Genomic DNA, 24,677 nt, shown 5'->3' on the forward strand with positions numbered 1-24,677 from the left:
CAGCTGCAACAGAGGCACCGGTTCAGTCTCTGCAGGCTAAGGAAAACAGCAGTCTGCCAGGTTACACTTAGTCCAAAACTGCAAGGCCTTCTTCCCTACCCGAAGGACAGGGCACTGTTTCTTACATGGAAACTTAGATTTCTAGAAGCTGAGAGCACTCACCTGGGAAAGATCCCTATTCACATAGTGCAAACACATTTTTTAACCCCCAAATTTAGTAATGCATGCACTAAATGAATATTTTCAATAGCCACCTAATTCATACCAGGGTTATTGCTTATAACAACAGGGTGCGGACATCCACACAAAGACCTTATTCTGCTGATTAAACATGTACTGGTCAGTGACTCTGGATGTCTGTACTGCATGCACAGAGTGCATAATTTGTCCACTACACACCTCTTATGCCTCTGTCTTTAATGGCAGCTCCAAAATACACTCAAATCCTGTTACACAGAACATTAACAAAGAAGTGTTAATAGTAGCTTAAACATCTAACATAATTCCACCATGCCACAAAAATTCTCACTTAGGCACTCAACACCTGATCCTGATCTCACTTACTGCATGGTGAAACTGGAGTTACTTCCACTTTTTTCAGTGCAATGCAGATTCACACCAGCATAACTGAGTTCTGAATCTCTCCCTCTGTCCTTGTTTTACCCAGCTATGATGAGGTATTGTTGCTCTTTGGAAGCAGGCTTAGCCTTGTCTAGTCATCTGTTCTGAGATAACATCTAAACTGCAAAATGTAGGCACAAAAGAGGGTGAGTTGAGAAAGACAGAGTTAGCCTCCAAATTTCTCACCTATTGTCAATTTCAGGCAGTTCCAAGACATTCTGTGAGCAACCTTGCCCATTTAATTCCCCTGGGGTTTTCGGACTTTGCAATGCTGTGCACAGATTCCCCTTCTAGGGGAATGAGGAGTGGAGGGATCATATCGGTAGATAGTACATAATCTAATCATACAGAAGATGTGCTGAAATACCAAGCAGGCTATTGGCATGCGTACACCAGTTTGCTGAATAGTAGGGCAGTAAGAGTAAGCATTAGCAAACAGACTGTCGGGAACAATCCTGCACTGATCACCAGTAATACGGCCTATATGGAACCAAACAACCTTTGCAATCTCTAACTTCTGTGGGTCCAGACACAACACAGCAAAAAAACTGTCTTTTGATTGGTCCCCCAAATTCTCCCTGAGGTAAAGGAAGATTTATGCACCAGACAATTATAGGTTAGAATAATTTGCATCTCTCACAAACCCAGTGCCCCCAAAACAGTATGGAAAAAAGGATCTTAGCAGAGATCTATCTGCCCATCCATCCTACTGTTTCCTACAGCATTCATCAGCAGAGTATCTAAGCCCTGCAGTGCACATGCTCAGTTAGCCAGCTATCTGGGGGGTGAATATCTACTGGAAACTGTTTCTAATTTAAAATTAGTATTTGCAAGGCTTGGGTATGTGTCAGGAATTGAGGGGCAGATTCTGATCTGAGTTGCACAGGCATAATGCCACAGGCTTGAAAGAAACTGCTCCGGATTTACACCGGGGTAACCAAAATTAGAACCTGGCGCTAAAATGTGGGTGCCGTATTTCAGTTTTGAAACCAAGCTGAGGGGAAACACATGCTAGAAACGGCTCCTAGAAAGAGACTTACTACCAAAAAACCTTAAGACGGCCCCATTTAGATAATTTTTCAAGACACAGTTTTAACATAAAGGTATCAGATAACAACATGCGCATCAGATTTCAGGCGAATACACCAGTATGGGTTTAACATCCAGATAACTCGCAATGCTGTATAGAACTACCTTCGCCCATCCAGGCACCAACGCATCTTGCTCACTGCCAAAACTACACCAAGCTTTCAACAGATGCAAGACCTTTATCAACGATATTATGCATAGAAAATGTTTCTTTTAAAACCATACTTTCTGAGATACACAGGGTGGCTTTCCTCAGCCATATTTTGAAAGGGGAGGGGGTTATGTGGTTTGCTGGCTTTCCCTCTAGACAACGGCAAATAAGTAAAAAATCACAATAGAGAATAAGGTATTTACATACCAAAGTTGAAGCATCAGATGCAGAGACAGCAATTTCTCAGTTTCTCCGCCCAGCTTGGGAAACCACTTTCAATGGAAAGAGTCCGCAGATGTGGCCAGAAGTGGCTCCTAAATCTATCTTCTCACCCCCAACCCCTCCTCACTTGTGAAATTAATTATACATCCAGGGGCAGATGAAAGGTGGCTGGGGCAATTCCTGTGCTATTCTGCCAATGCAATGTGTGGTCCCAGGGCCTGATTCTGCACCCAAATACATGGGCATCTGTCTGCCAGCTTCCATGGGAGCTCCGCCCATGTAGCAGAGGGAAGTGACCCCGACGTCCCTTGTCCTGTAATTCTGCACATAGGGTGCACAAATAAAACACAGTTTTTCTCTCTCTGGGCAGCCAGGCATAATAAACACGGGGCAATGCTATCTCTCTGAGGGCCAAATTCTGCTCTCAGTTACACCTGTCTAAAGCCTGAGTAACCTCACTGATTTTGATGGTGTGACTCCGGACTGACACTGGTGTAAGCGAGAGCAGAGTTCGGCCCTGTGTATTGATAGGTCTAATTTCTATGTAATGCAAATATGCACCATCCACCCGAGGCTTTGGACAGTAGCAGTGAGGACCCAAGCTTCCTACCCTCCAATTACCCAACATCCTGTCTCATATCCCCACTGCTAATGAGACCTCCACACGCACCCTTTTCCGTGCCCCTCCCTTTGGGCCACATTTCAGCAGTGAGGACTCTGTGCTGTTTGCTCCTCTTCTTCTAGCAAGGAAGCAGCGTTAGAGACCATAGATTACTGATCTCCTTTCTCTGGACCAACAAGGGGTTCGCTGGGGAACCCCTGTTTCTGTTTCTCGTGAAATGGCTTCCAGACACCCACAAAGATGGCAAAGACCCCGGCTCACTGCTCCCCCTTCCATTCCACATGGATGGGCAGTGTTGTTGGGGAACACGCAAACCCCTGCACTGCCTCCCACTGGAAGGTCCATGGACATGATGGATGCTGGGCATTTACCCATCTGACAGACCCATGTTGCAAGGGAAGTCCCAAGACCCCCTGCCCACGAACTGGCTCGGGTGGAGGCCCCACTCCCAGACTGGCCTCTGCATGTCCTGCCTGTTCTGTAATCCACACCCTGAACCCCGCAACCTGGGGAAAAGCTGTCTGACCATGAACTGCCCCTAAACCCCTTCCCCGAGGGGTAGGGACTGGCCAGGGTGTGCCAGGCAGGCTGCGCCCTAGGGAGGCAGATATCATGGGCAAGATCGTTAGCTACCTGTGCTGGGGGTGCAGGTGACTGGACTGAGGTCGTGGCATGCAGTGGAAGGTGGGGAGTGGGATGCAGAGGTACAGCGGGGGGAGGTGAAGTGCGGATGGAGGGGATCGGGTGAGTTGAGAGGTGGAGACGAATGGGCTGGGGTGAAGGTACATGGGTTAGGGTGGGAGGCCCACATGCACAAGTTGGGGTGCAAATGCCTGGGAGAAGGGGATCCATGGAGAAGGGTGCCTATGCATGGGTGCTGTGCAGATGTGTGAGTGGTGGGAAGCGTGCATGATGGGGTGCAGGTGCCTAGGCTGAAGAGGATTAATGGACTGGGGTGCAGAAAACCAGGTAGGCAGATTCATGAGTTAGGGGGTGCAGAGGCATGGGTGGGGTGTATATGTATTAAGAGGTGGAGATGTGTGAGTGGGGGGGACGCATACATGACAGGGTGCAGGGGCCTCAGTCGGGGAAGATTCATGGCCGGGAGATGAATGAGTTAGGGGGTGCGGATGCATATGTGGAGGAGGCAGATGCTTCGGTGGGGGTTAGATGCATCCCGGGGGGCAGCTGCTTGGGTGGGGGTTGCATGCCTTAGGGGGTGCAGATGCCTGGATCTGGGGGTGCATGCCTTAGGGGGTGCATATGCCTGGATCTGGGGGTGCATGCCTTAGGGGGTGCAGCTGCCTGGCTGGGGAGGGATGCTCGAGTGCGGGGGTCCCCAACAGAAAGGATATGGCCATTCGGTGATCTTTTTGGCGTATTTCCTCACCACATTGTCCTCGCTGAAGAGGAACAGGGACCGGTTGACAGTCAGGCAGTTCTGCCGGACGGGGATGGGGTTGTAGAGAGCCATGGTGCGGGCTCGCTGGGCCATCGACTGCTTGTACATCCTCTGGGCCCCGGGCGGTCCGCCCTGCCGGCTGCCCCCTGCACCCCGGCCGCCTCCACCGCCCGCCGCGCCCCCGGAGCCAGCGCCCCCGGAGCCGCCAGCCCCGTAGCGGGCCGGCACCTCGTCTCCGAAGCGAGCCATCCTGCAAAGAGCAAAGGGCCGGGGGTTACGATGCTGAGGACGCTGCCGGAGAAGAGAAGCTGGTCACATCCCATCGGCTGCTGCGGCGGCGGCTGCTCGGGGGGCTGGCAGCCGACGGAGGGGGACGTTCAGGCAGGAGCACGGCCGGCGAAAGCACCAGAGACCCTGGCCATCCTTCCTCAAGCCTCTCTCCGCCCCGCTCAGGGAAGGCACCGATGCGACCCCCGCGCACAGCCACACGCGCGCGCGCGCACAGCCCCCCCCCCAAAGAAAATTGCAATGAAAAAAACGAACGCACCACCCTCGACAAATGGTGCTCTGCAATTAAAAATAACAACTCATCGATGCGCCAACCTCGCCCGAGGGTTGCCAGCGCTAAAAAGAATAATTAAAGAGCCACCCACAAAACAGAATGGCAACCCAAAAACCGCAAGTCGCCGCCAGCCCAACCCCCCCCCCCCAAAAAAAAGCAATTTAAAAAAATGTCTCACTCCCAGCAAAGTAACGAAATACAAATAATTACGATCAAATATAGCAAGTGCAGCGCCTCCTCCCTCCCTCCCTCCCTCCCGACATTCAATTTAAAACCCCTGAATGCACCAGCTCCTCACTTCAAGCCCGGGGGGTGGGGAAGTGCGCTACAAATAAATAAAACGGGCCCGCAACTATATATTTGCAATGCAATTTTTGGCAAAAAAAAAAAAAGAAATTAAAAAATAAAGAATGCAACCCTTCCTCTGTCCTGTTCAGCTTTGCACGCTTGAAAACAAATGTACCCTAACATTTGTTTTTAAAATCAGTGCGTTCCCCTCAGCCTCGCCCCCCAAAATGTTAGCATCAGGGAAGAAAATAACAATAATGTTTAAAAAAGCAAAAAAAAAAAAAAAAAAGACCCCCCCCAAGGTCTCTGCTTTCACTTGTGCATCATCCTGCCGTCTTCAAAACCTTGCAAGATCTGGAGAGGAATAAAAGGCTATTGGGGTCTTGCTAAGCGTCTTAAGATGTAGGCTGGATTTTTTGTTTGGTTGGTTTTTTCCTGTTGCAAGTTCACCGGCGGTCTCTGCTTCCTGCCTTATTATGATTTTGGTGTGAGCGCCTGAATGTCAATTTTGCATCATCTTGGAGTTGAATGCAGCAAAGAAATCCTGTAAAATCCAAAAACGAAAAAGAAGAGAGAAGGAGCAGGTCCCATCCACCATCTACTCATAAGGGTTTCCTGGATGCTGCAATGGCTAGTCTTTTTTTCTGCCCTGGCTTCCTCCTCCTCCTCCTCCTTCTGGGTTATAGCTAAAATAAGACTGGTGTTAGGGAGGGAGGGACTGGGAGAGAGAGAGAAAAAAATGAAAAAAAAAAAGATCTGATTCAGGGGCAGGTTGAGCTATAATGTGCAGGAACTGATCAATTTAATGCAAGCTCAGACCATCCCAAAACCTCAGCAACGCTTAGCACATGATGGCCTGGGACCAATCAGTTGCCACTGCCCAGCCTAACCCAGTGGAGTTTCTGGGAGAAAGAGAGAGATTGAGAGAGAGGAAAGGCAGGTTGAGGCAGATTTTTCTCCTCCCCATCCACCTCCAGTTTGGAAAACCTAGAAACAAATTGCAGTTTTCCCTAAGTATTCCCCCAGCTGGATTCTGATCTCAGTTACGCTAGTGTAAATCCAAAGTGAATCTCATATGATTTCGCTGGAGTGACTGAGGATTCACACTGGGGTAATAGAGATCAGAGTCTCTTCCTGGGGCTCCATGGCTAGCTTCTGAGTTCAGTGCAGGTCTCATGTTTCTTTGGGGGGCAAGCAGAGAAAAGGAGTGAGTTGGCCCTGATTCTCCTCTGAATTTACACCAGTTTTACGACAGTGTAACTAGGAATTACTCCTGATTTACAAGGGTACTGAGCGAGAGGAGAGCCAGAGTGCGCGTGTGTATGTGGGATGTAATGCAATGAGAAGCTAAGCAATCTGTGCAAACTCTAAACGAAACCGACACATTCCTTGAAAGAAAAAGAGCTGGGAGGATTCTGTGATCTCAGTTACATTGGTGTAAATCCAGAGCAACTCCACTGGCCAGATCCTGAGGCGTTTCTGACTCGCCTTTTTCCATCTTTATTTGGGCAAATTCACTTTCCCTCCCTTCAGTGGGTGCTTGGCCTGAGTAAGAAGTGAGTTGTCTCAGAGTAAGGTTGTGCCCCCCTCTGTTCAGATTTTAAATGAAATGGCTTGGTGGGGTATTTCTAATATAATTTTCCAAGTTACCACTGTGCAGTCTCCTACTACAGCCAGTGGGTCACATCCTGCTCCCAGCTACACCAGACCATAGTCACTCCTAAAATGAAGTAGACAAAGTCACTCCAGACACAAACTCCAGAGCAGAGCAGAATCTCATCTCCAGTTATTTTGCTGTTTCCTGCGTAGGACTGGGCACTCTTAACTCCCACTGACCCCCGTAAGAGTTGAGAGTGCTGAGCACCTCACAGGATTGGGCCCTGTGGGGTTAAATCCTGAGACAGAGGTGGCAATATTTATCCAGCTGCAATGAGAAAGTTAAGCTGGGGGCATGGCTTGTGTTAACAGATCTTCCCTTGACTTGCTCAAGGGGCCATTTAGTTGCCATGAAATTTGCATGGTCCGGGGGGCAGTGGATTATTTTCTGGCATTAAAGACTTCGCTGAACATGAATCAGCCCCACTGAGGGCCTTCCCCTGCCCTCCTTTAGTGAAGTGGAATTCCCACTGAAGGCAATGGGAGTTCTGGCCAAGTGAGGAGTGTGTTCTCCTCACTGAGAATCGTTATTGGGATAGTAACAAATTTCTGGGAGCTTCCAACTCCGCAGGTGTCCATGTGCAGAAGCAGATGGCGCCACATGGCGAACGGGGATAGAAAGAACAGATATTGACCCTAAAGCAACTGCGCTTCTTCAAGATAATGTCATCCTGTTCACAGATTCCACTCTTGGTGCATACGCCCAGATTCCAGATTCCAAGGCCGGAAGGGACCATTGTTAACACCTGTATGGCACAGGCCGGAGGTCTCCCCAAAATCCTTCCTAGAGCAGATCTTTCAGAAACACATCCCATCTTGATTTAAAATTTGCCAGTGATGAGTCCACCATGACCCTGGGTAAATTGTGCCAATGATTAATTACCCTCAGTGTTAATTACACTCAGCAGGGGTGGAGAGTCTAGATTAAAATTTACCAAAGGGCTTGTCTAGACGCGGGAAGAACCTGCAGTAGCTGGTACACGCTAGGTGCTCCTCACTAACCCCCCCATGTAGACACTGCACAATAACATGCCTTTGTACACCTTAGCTTGATACATTTTGGAAGTGCACTAAGCTAAACCACCTGGAGGCCCTGTTAGTGCACAGTAGAAGTGTCCACACGGGGAGTTAGTGTGAGTAGCTAGGGTGCTTTACATTCACACCCTAGCTTAGTGCTCACTAACCTCCCCATATAGACAAGCCCTAATAGCTATATATCAACAGAGATATTTGCCAGTGGGTATTAAAAACGGATCTATACTATCTACACTGTCCTAACTATACTAACAAGACAAACTACACTGTTATAAGCAAAGCAGATTGCACAGTCTGCAGAGTAAGTGGACACTGCAGGTTTCTGTCTTGATGCCATGGGTGGTTAGAAGGGACTGAAGGATGATGGATGTCATTTTAGCTGAAGGGGAATCCCTGACAGCTATGAGCAGTACAGGGCGCATGACACAGCAGTGAGTGGTTCTGACTATCCAATAGCGGGGCAGTGATATGCTTATTACAATATTATTATGAGCAGTGCTGAGTGTACCATAAAGGATTTATACTTTAGACCTTTCACCAAAGGCTCTGTCTACACTGCAATCGGAGATGTGACTGCACAGGTGAAGATGTACTGAGCGAGCTTTGACCTGGCTGCCTCGAATAACAATAGCGGTGAAGGTGGGGCTGCAGCACGGGCTCTGCAAGCCCGCTTGAGACTCTGGCCATCTGGCCTGCGCTGTCAAAGGATCGCTACTATTGTTATTCGAGCTAGCTGGAGCTACATGTCCCGCGATCACACCTCTGATTGTGTTGTAGACATTCCCAAAGGATCTCAAAGCACATTAACTCCCCTCAGTGGTCCACTAAGTCAGTATTATCCCCATTTTACAGAGAGGGACACTGAGGCACGGGGCAGCTAAATGAGCTGCTCAAGGTCATATAACAAACGAATCATAGAGTTAGCAAAAGAACCTAGCAGACCAGATTTCCAGCCTTCTGCTTTAACCACTACTCCACCTAGCGTGAAGGCCAAGGACCTTTTGTTGACGCAGTGCTCTCGGAACCTAAGGCCCTCGACACAGTTTGCTGCCTGAACAAGGGGCAGCTGTTTCACAGCACTCAGCAGCACCACACAACAGTTTAGGACAGGAAGTGCAGATGCATCTGTTATCCAGTTGAAACTGCAGGGGGAATTTAGAGAGGCAGAACAGAATTAGGCGAAATGGAAGTTGACCAGGACACCTGTACTGAAAAAGATGGGGGAATATTTAATGACAAATGCCCAGGACATTGGTTCTACCTACCGCCTGAAAGATGTCTTCAGCAGCACGGCATCCCCCACCAGCACAATGAGACACTGGAACATTACTGACTGACTGAATCATCAGTGCTATTTCCAGTGTCACCCAGCTTTTCCCTTGAGGTCTCCCACTAAGTAGGATCTACTTGACTTAAGAAATCTGACCTGGTTACAACTTTGCTTTCCTAAACACGGACAGATTTAAGCAGGGGTGTCAAAGAGCACATGAGAAAAGGATAACCAAGGCTTAATCAACAAGGCCCTTCCCCTCCCTGTTCTACAGATGGAGAAACTGAGGCACAGCAAGTGAGGGAGCCGCCCAAGGTCACGCAGAAAGGTGGATATGAGGATATGGAACAGGAACAGGAAGCAGCTTAGGCGCTGGAACTAGGGGTGCTGGGGGTGCTACCACATCCCCTGGCTTGAAGCGGTTTCCATTATATACAGGGTTTACAGTTTGGTGCAATGGCTTTCAGCACCCCCTCTTGTTGGGTTTACAGTTTGGTTCAATGGCTCTTGTTCCAGCTCCCCTGGGAAGCAGAGAGCAGGGTGTAGAAGACAGGAGGGTGCAGTGGAGAAGCTGGGAAGGCGGCAGTGGATGGCAGTTCCACATTTACCGTGGGGAAAAAAAACACCCGGTGGTAGCAAGTCTCAGCGTCCAGGTCCACTGACTTGAGCTCACGGGGTTTGTGCTACGGGGCTAAAAATAGCAGTGTAGGTGTTCCTGCTTGGGCTGGAGCCCAGGCTCTGACACCTGAGGGGGGAGTGGTTCTCAGAGCTGGGGCTCCAGCGTGAGAGACAATGTCTACAGTGCTATTTTTAACCTCAGTTGCCCTGGGCTCTGAGGCTCATTGCTGTAGTGGTGTTTTTTGAAGTGTAGACGTACCTGAGGTACCTGGACACAACCCTAACCTGTTTCCAAGAGTTGGGTGTGGACTGTAAGGTTTGGGAACCCTGATACAATGGCTGTCACAATAGCTCCTGACCTGATTGCTTGCAATTTCTGGGCTAATTCAAAGGGACACCACCTCTGGTTAATGGATGGTGGCTTCTCCTTGCCCCTGGCCGTGAAACTGGGGTCTGTTGCAGCCCGACTTGGGGAATTCACAGGTGGGCCACACTGAGTGGCAAGATGGTGCTCAGAGACTTCTCTGCACCTTTACAACGAGCTTGAGTGTCTCCTGAATTGACGACTCAGCAGGCACCGGTCTAGGTCGTTCTACTATCTAGGGTACTTATATTTCCTCCTATTACCATAGCACTGGAGCACCTCTTGTACTCATCCTCACAACCCCTTTGCGAGGCAGGGCAGTGCTATTAGCTCCATTGTACAGATGGGAAACTGAGGCAAAGAGAGACTGACTTGCCCAAAGTCATACAGGAAACTGAATTTGGGTCTGCTGAGCCCCATGCTAATACTTTGGACCATGCTTCCTCTCTCGTCATCAAGCAGCAAGATCTGGTTTCCTATTGGAATCTGGCTGGTGGAATCAGGCATTCCTAGCCAGCTCACCAACCAGCCTGCAGCAAACGGATTGTGATATTTGTTCTAATCTGTTAACTGGGGATTTAATTTCCCAGCCAGTCCCTGATTTCACAAGTAAGATTAGCATATAGAAAGGGGAAAAAAACCCAACAACATTACAATCCTTCTCAGATTGTTTGATTTAATTTACCAGAGCTCCTTATTAGAAGGGATGACTACAATAACCCTCAATCATATTTTGCTCCTAAAACATTTATAGAAGTAATTCAATCAGACTGACAAAGGGGGCCTCTAGCCTGGTCCAGTGGCTAGACTGCTGGACGAGGAATCTGGAGACTTGGGTTCTATTCCTAGCTCTGCCACTCGCCTGCTAGGTGACCCTGGACAAGTTGCAGCTCCTTTCTGTTCCGTAAATTCCCCTCAGTAAAACAGAAATAGCACTACTGACCCGTCTGTGTGAAGTCCTCTGAGACACTCAAAAACATTTGTTAGTCTCTAAGGTGCCACAAGTCCTCCTGTTCTTACTGGCATGAAGAGCACCCTAGATATGTTAGATATTCAGAATATAGGGAGGCCAAATGGGCTTGCAATTGATGAGTCCAGGGTAGGCCAGATCCAAAGCCACAGCGACCAGCAGTTGTTAGCACTGGCGAACTGCTGAATGGTGTGTTACACATGTTGGTTGAGTTAGCCCAGTTCCTACTCGACAGGTGGTCATGTGACAGCTGGGGACCTTTTAGGGCTAGTTGCCAAGTTCTGTCCCATTGTGAAGGTGGGAATCACTCTGTTCCAAAGAGACAATAAAGCTCCTGTGTGAAATCCTGGCCCCTTTGAAGTCAATGACAAAATTCCCATTGACTTCAATGGGGCCAAGATTCACCTCCTGTTTCTAGCACTGTAAAGTGGCAAGAGAAGTTGGGTGACCAGACAGCAAGTGTGAAAAACCAGGACAGTGGGTGGGGAGTAATAGGAGCCTATATAAGGAAAATACCCAAAAATCAGGACTGTCCCTCTAAAATCAGGACATCTGGTCACCCTAAAGAGAAGGGACTTTCAACCTGGTTCTGATCAGGGAAGAAATCCCACCTTTTGGCATGGAGGGAAGGAGTGGAAGAAGGAAACATTCAACTAGGAGATGCATGGATTTCATTTTACTATGGGTGGCTGTTTGAAGCCATGATAGGGCTTGGTACATCAGAATAAGTGCCAGCAGGGATGGAACAGTGGGCAGAGTGAAGGCGAAAGGTGTGTGACAAATGCAATTTATCACATGGCGCTCGCCACCCACAGACCCTGCTCCATGCCTTAAAATAACAAGCCGCATTCATGTCTGGTGTAAACCAGGGATGAATCTTGCCTCCCACCCCCAGCCTCCTTTATTGTACTGTAAAATATTTATACAGCCTGGGAAAGTTACACTGCTCTTTACTGCTCTGGTTGAAGTTGGCAGGAGCTTTGCCCCCAGTTTAAAAGGGAGTGGAGTGGAGGCTCAGTCCTGCAAGGAACTGAGCGCCCCACCTCCCATGCGACAAGGCTCATAGGTGTGAAATGCTTTGGGCTTAGCATAGGAGTATCTGGGTGAAAAGTATTGCATTAGGAGGTAGGACTAGAGGAGCTAATGGTCCCTTCTGGCCTTAAACTCTGAAATGATGGGTTTGTCTACACGGGAGCTGGAGGTATAAATTCCATCTCGAGTAGACAGACCCACACTAACTCTGAGCAAGCTAGTGCACAGGAGGGGCTAGCCACCTGAGTGCTTGCATAGGGTCTCAGACAGATCAGATAGCCCCTCCCATGCACACTAGCTCGGCCAGGTCTCATGTAGCTTTACCCTGTGTAGCCTGCATCTACACAAGACCAACATAAGGCAAGGTGCAAGGTGAGAGTTCAGGGAGGGGAGGGATTAGAAGAAGAAGAAGACAGGGCACCTGCTGAGTAAAGACAAGGGCAGGAGTCAGTGTGCGGGAAGGGGAAGACAAGAGCTGTGAATGGGAGCAGAAGATAGTGGCAGCAGCAAAGGGATCCCGGCTGAGACAAACATAAGGGGTGAGGAGAGGGAAGGCGGAGTGTACAGGCATGTACTCTCCAGGCCCCTAATGACACTTGTGTGGATGTCTTGACAAAACCCCTGATTAATGTTGGGTTTCTCTGCTTCTTGACAACGTACCTGTACGGGCTGACATCTCTGGGTAAAACTGTGTCAGCCTTCTCCCCGATCCCCTTCCAGATCCTGCCCTGGGGCATTTCCGTTTTTGGGAGTGAAACTGGATAAGGGGTTGAGGGGGCAAATTTAGCCCCTAAGCCAGGCCTGAAATGTGAGCTTGCAGCTCAGCCAGTCATGCCCTCAGCCAATCGGCCAGTGCTACTCCACACCTCTTGCACAGGCCATTTGGATCAGTGGATTCACAGATCCCCACAATCTATAACTAGGCATGTCCCTCTCTGGCTTCTGTGGGGTCCCCTCCACTGTGCACAGGGGCTGCCTCTCCAGGAGTACAGCCCTGTTTTGGGGAAGGGGGTTAAGGGACGCAAAGAAGACTTTCACCCTGAACTACTAATAACAGACGGGAACCTCAGAAGTTCCAGGGACTGGAGAGAAGAATCAGGTGAGTTCTTATGGGTTCGGAAGCAGCTGGCCTGTCTCAAAGCCAGCCCTAAGGTCTTCTTGCCATATTTTAGCTTTAGTACTCCAGTGAAAGGGCCACCTTGGGGCTAGCTTGATCAGGCTAGGTCCCTCATTGGATGGGAGGCTTGCTAGGAGCACCCAGGCCATGCAGGCAACGGTGTGGGTCAGTAGGGGAAGTATTTAATTCCATGGCAACCAAATGCTGCAGCCAGGCACTGCAGGGTGCTATTCTGGTGATTCACTAGTACTTTCCCCTTGGAGCCGGCACTGACCTCAGTGTTCCAGTACAGTGCTAAGGGCTGCTAGATTGCTGTTGGCATTCTCTCAATGGGAGGAAGAACTGAGGTCCTGATCGCTTGTGGACATTAAAGGTCCCATGGCACTGTGGCAAGTGTCGGAGTATTCATCCAAATTTGGTCTGCCATTTCCATTGGATATAGGGTCTTTTTTATTTCCTGTCCTAATCCATGGTGTGGCATTGCTACATGCCCCAGCTTTTGTGCCCCACCCCCTCACATTTCTGCAATGGGTCAAGTGATCTTTCTGCAGAGAATCTACAAGGCACCTTGAGACCTTTGTGGCTGAAAGATACTAGAGAAGTAGACAATATAGTCCAGAATTCGGCCAAAATCTCACGCCCAGCACATAGCCCAAATCACTTGGCTGGGGACTCCTTGGTGGAGGGGAGGGGACCTTCTTCCCTAGCAGATGCTCTGTGTCTGCTACTGCACCCTAGTGGTGATGGACAGAAACAAGAAGATGAGTGAAGCAAGAAGAAGGGGGAAAGAAGGATGAAGATGAATAAAAGAAGCGGCATGGAGAGAGTTAAAACTTTTCCAATTATTGAAGAGATAGATGAAGGCCAAAATGTCACGATAAAATACACATGAATGACTGTATGTGTGTGTGTGTACCCACCATACACACCATGCATGCATACGCACACCTGCACACAAACTCTGTTTGCATATGTATGAATATTTTCTTAGTTCTTCCCAAAGAGTTAACTATTTACATCACTCTTCAGAAGTATGTCTAGAGAGTGATAAGAGTGATCCCTGCTAGGGAGACATCTGGAGAATGATTGAATCGAGACATCTGGAGAGTGATTCCACAGGAATTGGTTCTTGGCTGTTCGCTATTCAACATTTCTATCAATGACCTGGGAGAAAACATAAAATGATCACTGCTAAAGTTTGCAGATGACACAAAAATCAGGGGAGTGGTAGATAAGGAAGAGGACAGGTCTCTGATACAGAGCAATCCAGATCACTTGGTAAACTGGGTGCAAGAAAACACTATGCATTTTAATACACTTACATGTAAATGTATCCATCTAGGAACAAAAAATGTAGGCCATACTTATAGGATGGGGGATTCTATCCTGGGAAGGAGTGACTCAGGAAAAGATTTGGCGGTTGTGGTGGATAATCAGCTGAACATGAGCTCCCAGTGTGATGCTGGGGCCAAAAGAGATAATGCCATCCTGGGATGCATAAATAGGGTAATCTTAAGAGTAGAGAGGTTATTTTACCTATTTGGCACTAATGTGATCACTCCTGGAATACTTTGTCCAGCTCTGGTGCCCATAATTCAAGAAGGATGTTGATAAATTGGAGGAGTCAAAGAAGAGCCACGAGAACGATGAAAGAATGAGAAAACCTGCCTGATAATGATAGACTCAAAGAGCTCAAATCTATATAGCTTAACAAAGAGAAGGTTGAGAGGTGACATGATCACAGTCTATAAGTACCTACATGGGGAACAAACATTTAATAATGGGATCTTCAGTCTAGCAGAGAAAGGTCTAACATGATCCAATGGCTGGAAGTTGAAGCTAGAAAAATTCAGACTGGAAATAGGCATAATTTTTTAATGGTGAGAGTAATTATACATTGGAACAATTTACCAAAGGTTTTTAAATCAAGATTTGATGTTTTCCAAAAAGCTCTGCTCTGGAATTAGTTTGGGGCAGTTCTCTGGCCTGTGTTACACACAAGGGCAGACTAGATGATCACAGTGGTCCCTTCTGGCCTTGAATTCTAAAAATCTATGAATGTTCATGGTCAAACAAACCATGTACTCCCATCACCAGCCACACTTCCTAACATTCCTTTAATCCCAAATGTACATTAATGGATGATGGTGGATGTGGGGGGGGGGGCGCATTTTGAGGATTGAGGGGAGAAAATAGCCCAAAGAATAAAGCAACACATGGTAAAAGGGCAGAAACTCCTTTTTTAAGCGTGTATCAATTTAAATATGTACATAGAACTAGAGAGAGAGAGAGAGAGAGCTGCTGCCATTCTCTGTACAAGGCATAATGGGTTGATTTGATAGAGGACCTACCCTATTTTCTGTTCTCTTTCATTCCGACTTGCCCTGACGTCACCAGTACCCTTTGTTCAAGATAGTGCTTTTGTCCCATGCCAGCAGATCTGTAACCACCTAAATATAGTCCTTAAGGCACTGTCTTAAGAACTGGTCTAAAGTGCCTGTCTAATAGGATCCTGGATTGAGAAAACAAGCACAGCAATTTGTAATTTCCGAGATGGCTGCTGAGTCCCCCTTCCTAGGAGGGTTTTTTAATTAGGCTAAAAGGTGGTTTGTAGAGGAAAAAAACAAATTGGAGAAAGCATTAGTGAAATTCACCTTTTTTTTTCTCTTTTCTTTGGAGCGGCTATTTAAAAAAAAAATTATTTTCTGAGTGTTGGATGAAATGCTGGCAGCAGCGCAGAGTTCAGTAGCATCCCTGATCAGGCTGAGAGGCGGGTAATGGAGACAGATGGAAGGGGTCTGTACCACCGGCTTGGGTCCTGAAGGTGGGTGGGAGCCGTGCTGCTCCAGGGGCACACAGGAGCTGTAAGCTGGTTGAATCTGCCTAGCTGAGGATTTCCCCCAGCCAGCCAGTGCACCCAGGCCTACGCCTCCTCCCTGCACACTCCAGCACAGGGGCAAGTACCCACAGAGCACGGTGGTCATAATACGCTGTGGTCCCACAGTCGCTAGCACTGATTGGACTTGCTTCTCCAAACTACACTGGAGTTGGGAACGGTGTAGAACAGGCCCCAGATTCAGGAAGCAACAGGCTCCTTTGTACCCTGCCCTGCTGCTCTGGGTGCAGCAGAGAATTAGGACCACTGCAGGAGCCTGGACAGATTGGGCAAAGCAGCTGCAGAGCTCTGCATCTCGAATATGCTGGTTCATAGCCAGCCAAGGTTGGCAGAGGCGGAGAGTCCCTGCTGCCTGGTGACAGTTCTGCAGCCACCGTACGTGAAATGCGTTTGATCCTGGTGAGCCCCTAGCCGGCAGGCATCACTGTTGCAAAACCCACTCTCATATTGGGCACTAACTGGGCCCCTTGTTAGTTCCTTCTACAAGAGGCAAAGGCAGAAGCCCCTCAACACATTGTACTGCCCTAGGCAACACTTCTGCGTGCTGCCACTCAAATGTGCTCCGTCGTGACAGAGGGGCAGCTGGGCCAAATATGACAGAGGGGCTGTGACCTGGTCCACAGGGCTGCAGCGCCACTCAACTTTGGCCCAGCTGCCCTTCTGTCGTGACATTCCTTACAGGGACAGACTCAAAGCACTCAACCTATTTAGCTTAACAAAGAAAGGGTTAACGGGTAACTTGGTCACAGTCTAGGAGTATCTACATGGGGAACAAATATTTAATAATGGGCTCTTCAGTCTAGCAAAGAAAAGTGTAACATGGTCCAATGGCTGGAAATTGAAGCTAGACAAATTCAGATTGAAAATAAGGCGTACGTTTTTAAGGGTGAGAGTAATTACCCCTTGGAACAATTCACCAAAATGTGTGGTGGATTCGCTATCACAGACGCTTTTTAAATCAAGGTTGGATGTTCTTCTAAAAGAGCTGCTCTAAGAATTATTTTTGGAACCTTCTGTGGCCTGTGTTATACAGCAGGTCAGACTAGATGGTCAGAATGGTCGCTCCTGGCCTTGGAATCTACGAATCGGCAACACTAGGTAGCTGCCCGGAAATCTGTCACCCTAGGCAGCTGCCTAGCTTGCCTGTTGCTAGAATGGCCTGGGGGCAAAGGCTTGAATGGGCCATGGAGATGGGACTCCCCATGGTGAGCTGTAATGAACTGGGCAGTGACACCTCTGTCCTCTTCTGGCTGGAATCAGAAAGTTCACCTATATGTCATTGGCCCTATACTGATAACAGGTAGAAGCACTTCTCCTTAGCTTCTCCTTAGCTCAGCCTGTGGATTTGGAGCAGTAGCATTCAAATTCTATCCATGCCACCACTATGAAGTTCCAAATGGCCACATTGCTCTGCATCACAACAGCCAAGAAGTCCTAGCTGGCTGCAAATGTATCACCGTGCATAAATAATTATTTAGTGACAAAGACTACACAAAAAAGGGAGAGAATTTCTTGGGTGGATCTTATCAGCCAGCAGAGGGCTGTATTAGTAACTCACTGGAAACTGAAAAGGAGTACTTGTGGCACCTTAGAGACTAACCAATTTATTTGAGCATGAGCTTTTGTGAGCTACAGCTCACTTCATCGGATGCATACCGTGGAAACTGCAGCAGACATTATATACACACAGAGATCATGAAACAATACCTCCTCCCACCCCACTGTCCTGCTGGTAATAGCTTATCTAAAGTGATCATCAAGTTGGGCCATTTCCAGCACAAATCCAGGTTTTCTCACCCTCCACCCCCCCCACACAAACTCACTCTCCTGCTGGTAATAGCCCATCCAAAGTGACAACTCTCTTCACAATGTGTATGATAATCAAGGTGGAAACTGGAGGACCACATCTAATCTACCGGGAACAGATGGCAGATAATAAAGAGCAGATTAAAACTCTCCTACTCCTCATTGCAAATGTGCTGCACACAAAAAACTACAACTCCCAGCATGCAACAGACCCTATGACTACACATCAAGAGCCCTGTCCTGCAAAGCCTTAAGCACAGGAGCAACTTTATGCGAGCGAGTAGTCCCTCAGATCTCCACTGTACTACTTACAGGCATAAACAAGGTCAACCTTCAAGGCAAGGTCACAAAGTATGCATGTGTGTATGTCCAATATGACATACAGTGTGTGTATGTATATGACATAAAACTGTAAAAGCTTGTAAAAATGCCTTTGGATGAAAGGAGCTAAATGCACGTAATACACGATCTTTTTATGGGGATAACAACCCGAAGTGTAAAACCCTACACAGGAAATAAACCATTAGGTTAGTTTTCCTCAACCTTTTTCAAGATGGCAACCCTAGATTCAAAGTCAAAAATGTTCACAACACCCCTTGCATACGTTATAAAATTAAAAGTAAAAAATGCATCACGACATCAATGTTAAGCCTATGTAAGTTGTACGTGTATGTGATGGTTCTCAGAGAATACTGGATCTTGAAGAGCAAGGGTGTGCAGGAAATGGGGTTCAACATTTCCTTTGCTTGAGATTGTAATAACATTTTTCAACGCCCTCACGGCCCCCGATTGGCTTTGGTGACCCCCCCTGGGGGTTGTGATCCCCTGGATGAGACATACTGCCTTGGATTATTCAAACTGAAAGGACTTTCTGAAAACAATACTTTGGACTAGTTATACTGCTCCTTCACTTGCTTGCCTTTCTCTGCAAGGTAAAGGGATTTATCACATGCACTTTTTGTTTCTAATCAACTTCCCTTTCTCATGCATTGACCCATAGCGGCCATGTATTCAAACTCTGCAAGAGGAGGTGTATTTCCATTGGATTGGTGTTTGTTCTCGTAATTCACTGAAACATTTCCACTGTTTTTAGCTTTGGGAGGCTTTATTTCATTCTTTAAGTAAACCGAAATTTTGGTCCAAATTTGACCTGACAGTTTCCCTTTAAATCCGCACTTAATGTTATGCTCTGACCCAATTTAAGAATTTAAAATTCAAGCATTTTGTGCAACAATCTAACCTATAAACTCCAACGCTTCAGGGCATAAGCCAAACTCTAATGGAAGGAGGTTAAGAAGAAACCCATAAGGCCCCAATTCTGCAAACAAAGTCAGTGGGATGACTCGTGGTGAAGACAAGTGAATACGTGTTTGGGGTCTAATTATCCATCTGTGAAGCAGCGAGTGCTGACCACAAGATACTGGACTATGTGGACCATTAATCTGATATAATGTGGCAATTCTCATCCATCTTTGGTACTTATCACCCATACTCTTTGTTACAGGTAGTCTCACACACCAGTGTGAGGTAGGACAGCGTTATTATCTCCCTTTCACAGGTGGGGACAGAGGCACAGAGATGCAGCAATTTGCTCAAGATCACACAAGAAGCCTGAGGCAGAGTCGGGAAGTGAACTCCAGACTTTAGAAAACTCCCTAACTACTGCACGGCCCTTTCTCCTTATGGCCCTTCTCTGATGGGATGTGAACCAGTTTGACTTGAACTGGGTTTGAATCTGACAAATGCATTAGACACAGCTAGAGATAAAGCTATTTTACTTACCCTATTAACCCGTCTTGCTCAGTGCTGCATCACAAGAGTTTGAAAAAGCAAGTGCCTTTGTGAAGGTTATAATCCTTATTCTTGTAATTGATTTGTCTGATTCTGTTTATTTATTGCCGTTTCTCCTATTTTACATAGCTAATGAGAGTTAATTAGTCAATGCACTAATTTTTTTATAAAATGTTCTTAGCCCTTAGATCTTTCACATGAGTTTTGCCCTTTTCTATGTGGACTTAACTATGCAAATAAACTGTAAATCACACACACTAATCCAATTGGGCTGTCATTAAATCTTCCAGCGTATTGTTCTGGAAGACAAAAGATTCCAAAATGGAAGAAGTATAAACAAACAGTCTTGTAAAGTACTTCCTAGAAGATTATTAGTAATAAAGAGCCGTATGGGACGGATAGTTGTTTGTCATGGCATATTGATAATAAATTTGAGCACTGTTTTTTGGGCCTGTGAGAAAGCCACACCGTAGAATTGTCATATATGGGATAAAATAGCAATAGTTCTGTACCATATCTGTGGGGAGATCAGATCCCTGTTGTGCAAGGTGCTATACAAACACATAGTAAGTGACAGTCCCTGCCCCTAAGAGCTTGCATCTAAATTGACAAAGGATGGAGGGAAAGGAAGTATTTTCATCCCCGTTTTATAGAAGGGAAAACCAAGGCACAGGGTTCCACAGGGAGTCAGTGACAGAGCCAGGAATTGAACCCAAAGCTACTGAGTACCAGCTAAGTGTGCTAACAATGAGACTATACTTTCTCTCTTTACCATAACTGGCTCCCTAATTCTCCACTTCTGAAACTTCAGACAGGCACAGGATTCATCTTCACAGCCTGTCCTGAACCACTACATATTTCTGTTGTGCACTGTTAAACAACTGGTGTTTTCCACCCCAGAGGTGGCTGCATTTCAGTGGCAGGTGAGATTTTTCAGGTCGCAGTGGGACTAGGGGACATGAAGAATGTAGACAGCAAATGTATCAAGCGTGGTTTCAGCAGCATCTATGCAATTGTAGTAGTGTCAGAAGTGATTGTGCCAATAGTGATCATGCAATACTAACCGTGTCAGTAATGACTGTGCCAGCAGGTACTAGTGATCAGGTCGGTCACGGTGATGCTTGTGAAAACAGTGGTGCTCCTTCTCCATGCACAGGCACGTGTATGCCGCACTACCTCCCCCAGTGTGCCAGCTTTTGAGAGCATGCCAGTGAGAATGGGAATGGAAGAGACAGCCAAGGCAAGGATCACCGGCCACAGGTCAGTGCTGCTGTCAGAGTAGGAAGTCCTTGCCTGGAAGTGACTCAGGAGCGCAGTGGGGATGGAGTAGCAGACCTAGCAGCACTGCTGTCTGCGGTATTCAAACTCCCGTCCATTTTCCCGGAGGAGAGCCAGGGCCGGAAGTGACTGTACTTGGCACGTGCCAAGGTGATGAGCGTGCCCAAGGCTGCACTAGCAAAGCAAAGAGGCCAATTTTGGAGTCAGTCCAGCAACTGCAGAGCTTCAACCCCCAGCAGTAACCACATATACCACACTCCCTCCCAGCGCTGGGAACAGGCCCCACAAGCCCTTGCTCCTAGTCCCCTGCTGTGTCTTCTAGATCGCACTCCCTCCCAGAGCCAGGAGTCCTGACTCTTAGACCCCGTTGTTCCAATCACGAGAACACCCCAACTCCCAGAGCCAAGAGTAGAACCCGGGAATCCTGTAACTCTGTGCCTCACAATGTCTTTTCTCTGCATCCCCTTCTCCAACAGTGAGGGCCTCTATTTAAAAAAACCCCACAAAAACACAGTATTCTACAGTAATTGCCGCACCTGTTGCAGTATCCTGTCATGAGCTGCATCGTTTGTGGGATATCACTGCAGTATTTCCTTTCAATAAAGGTGATTCCAACACTGGTATAAGGGAAAAACACGACCGAATGTCCATGGGACCTTTGGCTGAGGCTCTGGGCTGGGTTTAACTCAGAGACTGTCCAATGAGATGCATCTCTGGTACCCACATCCCCACTATAGGGCATGGGGACTACTGACACTCCCAGTCCCTAGCCATCAGAACACCCATCCATGTATGCCTAGGGCACCATCACTGCGGTGTCTAGGTGCCAGCATGGGGCAACCTGGTGTAACTTCAGCCAGATTCTCACAGCACTGGCATTGTAAGACGCTCTGGCACCTTAGTGGCAGCAGCAGATGCATTCTGTCTACATGGCGAAGCAGCACTGAAATGGTTAATGGACAGACTCGCTTTGTAGCTGGCAGCTTCACAAGTTTCTTAGAAGTAACACAACAAGTTCTGTTGCACCCATGGATGTCTCTAAACCCCAGCACCAGACTGCAAATCCCAGCTGCAGCACGAGCTCTCGCCAGGAGCAGCAGCAACCTAGACATCTTAGGTGGCTCAGTAACAAACTACAGAACCTTTCAGACCTGCAAGGTCTGTAGCGACCACACGTCACTGAGCACACTGGCCCACGTGAAATGAGTTTGGTGGGTCTCACAAAGGTGTGCGTATTACTAGAATCAGCAGCCCCAGCAAAGAGACTGAGGATTGAATGGGCACAGGGACCGAACTCCCGTCTCCCCTGAGAAAGTGCGTCCCTCTGGGACAGTGGTGGGGGAAGCTTGCCCTGCTTTGGGAATACGCAGAAGATTCAGGCTGCAAGGCTGCGATGCAGCCACTTTTCCCAGCGCTGGATTCCTTTAAAGCCACAGGCGCATTTAGCAGGAGAGCGGAGGCACTCGGCACATCTTCTGCTGCCAAGGTGAGCAGGAAGGTAGCACAGGGACCCTGCGGTGAGGTGGACAAGGGCGTGGGTGGAACCTGCATGACACATGTCTGTGTCTGGTACATCGGAGCTGGGCCAGCCATTGCTCCTGCCCCCCACCCCCGGCCTGTGCAGCCCTTCTCCTGCAATGCCACGGTGGCAGAGGAGAGACACAGAGAAGGATGCATACCCTCCTCCCTACCTACTCCTTAGCATACTCCCCCCAAGCCCTGGGCATGCTAAATTCCTTTTCTGATCTGATTCCTTATTGTCACAGCAGCTGCTGGAGCAGGCGGCAGAGGGAAATCACAGAGAGAATTGAACCAGCAGAAAAAAAAATCACAGCAGCAACAGAATTTCCACCCTGAAGGAGAGTGGCAAAGTGGGGTCACTCCCACACTGCCCCCTCAGACTCACCCACCCCCTTCACTCCATACAGATGCTTCTTCCCTGTACCCCCCTCCAGGACTGATCTTCAGAGACGTTGAGTATCCATAGCTTCCCATTGGTTTCAGTGAGGGTTACAGGTGCTCGATGCCTCTGAAAATTAGGCCCCCAGAACATTAGGGTCCTAATGTGCCCCACAGGCCAAACTGCGGGTCCTCAAAAGCAGCCCCTGGCTAAGGACTAAGCTGATCAACTGGAGGCTTTTTGTGTTGGGTGAGGTCAACCAACAACCAATTTCTGCTCACCTCTCCAAGACAACAGCAGCATATCTTCCCAGGTGTCACTATGGTGCGCAAGGGCCCCTCAGAATCTCACAGCAGCGCTGGGCTTCATAGTCTCCTGCCCTAATACCATAGGCCCCTGCCATCTGAGCCAGAGGACAATCTCTCCTCTTGCAGTAAAGGGCCTAGGACATACGGTGGAGTACTTCTGAGCCCACAGGACAGTGGTACGACAGCCAGTTCATTATACTACTTCATGTGAGTAGCGCCTCTGTGTACAGGAATCTCAAAGGGCTTTGAAAAGGGTGGGTGGGGTAAGACACATAGAGGAGAAATGCCTTCCTTGAGGCAACAGAATGAGTTAATGAAAGAACTGGGAATAGAACCCCTGAGACCTGGCCCCCAGTTCCCCTGGCTCTAGCCACTAGACAATACTGCTTGCAGTTCTGTAATCTGTTCGGGTAGAAAGATCTGTTTGACCCACTGTCACCTCGGTCACAGCTTCAGCTTACTCAAACTGTGTAGTGAATGCTTATAATCAGCCACCTTGATCCCGGCTGCTGGGGACTCGTTGGTGGATGGTGGGATTAGAGGCATGGAAATCACAAGGCAGGAAAGGAAAAATGAGAGGAAGACCAGGAGGAAGCAAAAGAAATGAACTTCAAGACACAAGGACAGAAAAGTGGCTTTTTCAGGTCTCCTATTTCCTTTCTGTACCCAAACATCTGAAATTTCACTCTTGCAAAGCAGCGACTGACAGGGGGAGAGAGGAGACTGTGCTTCACAGAGTGACGAGAGGGATCTGACATGCTTGTCTTGTTGATTATTCACATTGCCACCCTGGAGGCTTTTTTACATGCTGACATTCAACCCTACCGCGGCCGCTGTGTGGGAGAAAGCGGCGGGGAGGGCATTAGAGGCAGGTTTGATGAAGCTGAGGCCTGCACGTAGGGTCCATTACATTTCACTTAGGCTATAGAGTCCAGTTGGAACATTTTGCTGGCTAGAGGGTTTTCTCCCTGTAAACTACCCATGGTCCCTTCTCTCATGCCACCTTCACCCACTTTCCTCTTCTGATCCATGTCACAAGTCACGGTCACATTGCTGATGAAATCCATTTCTTCCAACTGTCCTTCCAACCAGGAAGTCACTTTATCTTCCTTTTGCTGTCACATGGCCATGGCTGTGGCCAAATCGCTTTGGAGAAAAGCAAAAACCTCACCTCTTCCTGCTCCCAGGCAAAGCTTCATCTGAAGAACTCGAGGCCCAAATATTTTGGAAGGCGCAGAGGCTGGCCAAACTCATCCAAGGTTTGGAGGCAGGAAACTCAGTAGGAAGATACCTGTGAGTCAGGGCTGAACAGAGATTTTCAGGGCCCTGGGCAAAATCTGAAAGGAAGGCTACCCACCTTTCAAAAAAATTACCAGAGGGAGGCCCCAGGGACAAGGGATTGGAGAGCAAGCCTGCTCCCCAGTACCCCTGCAGTGGCGGCTCCTGCCCTATGGGGCTGGGCCCAGCTCCCTGCTCCAGCTCCCTGCTCCAGGTGTTGCAATCTGGCACATGGAGTTGCAGGCCACTCAGGTTTGGCCTGGCATCATGATGGAGAGGCAGCCAGGCCAAACATGAGTGGCACGTGACCCCGTGTGCCAAGTCCCAAGTCCATTCAGTTTGGGGGCCCTCTTGAAGGGGGCGGGGAAAACTATCCCTTGTGCCCTCCCACCCCCTTGGGA

The 24,677-nt window shown here is 48.2% G+C and overlaps 1 protein-coding gene across 1 annotated transcript in view; it reads right to left on the minus strand.

Moving 5' to 3' along the window:
* CACNA1A (calcium voltage-gated channel subunit alpha1 A) overlaps positions 1–24,677 on the minus strand; it is a 195,829-nt gene that overhangs the window by 147,005 nt on the left and 24,147 nt on the right. Inside the window, 1 exon segment of the mRNA XM_073319217.1 lies at positions 4,061–4,357. Coding sequence (XP_073175318.1) covers positions 4,061–4,357 — 297 coding nt within the window.

Source organism: Lepidochelys kempii, chromosome 20 (genome assembly GCF_965140265.1).
Source record: "Lepidochelys kempii isolate rLepKem1 chromosome 20, rLepKem1.hap2, whole genome shotgun sequence".
NCBI lineage: Eukaryota > Metazoa > Chordata > Testudines > Cheloniidae > Lepidochelys > Lepidochelys kempii.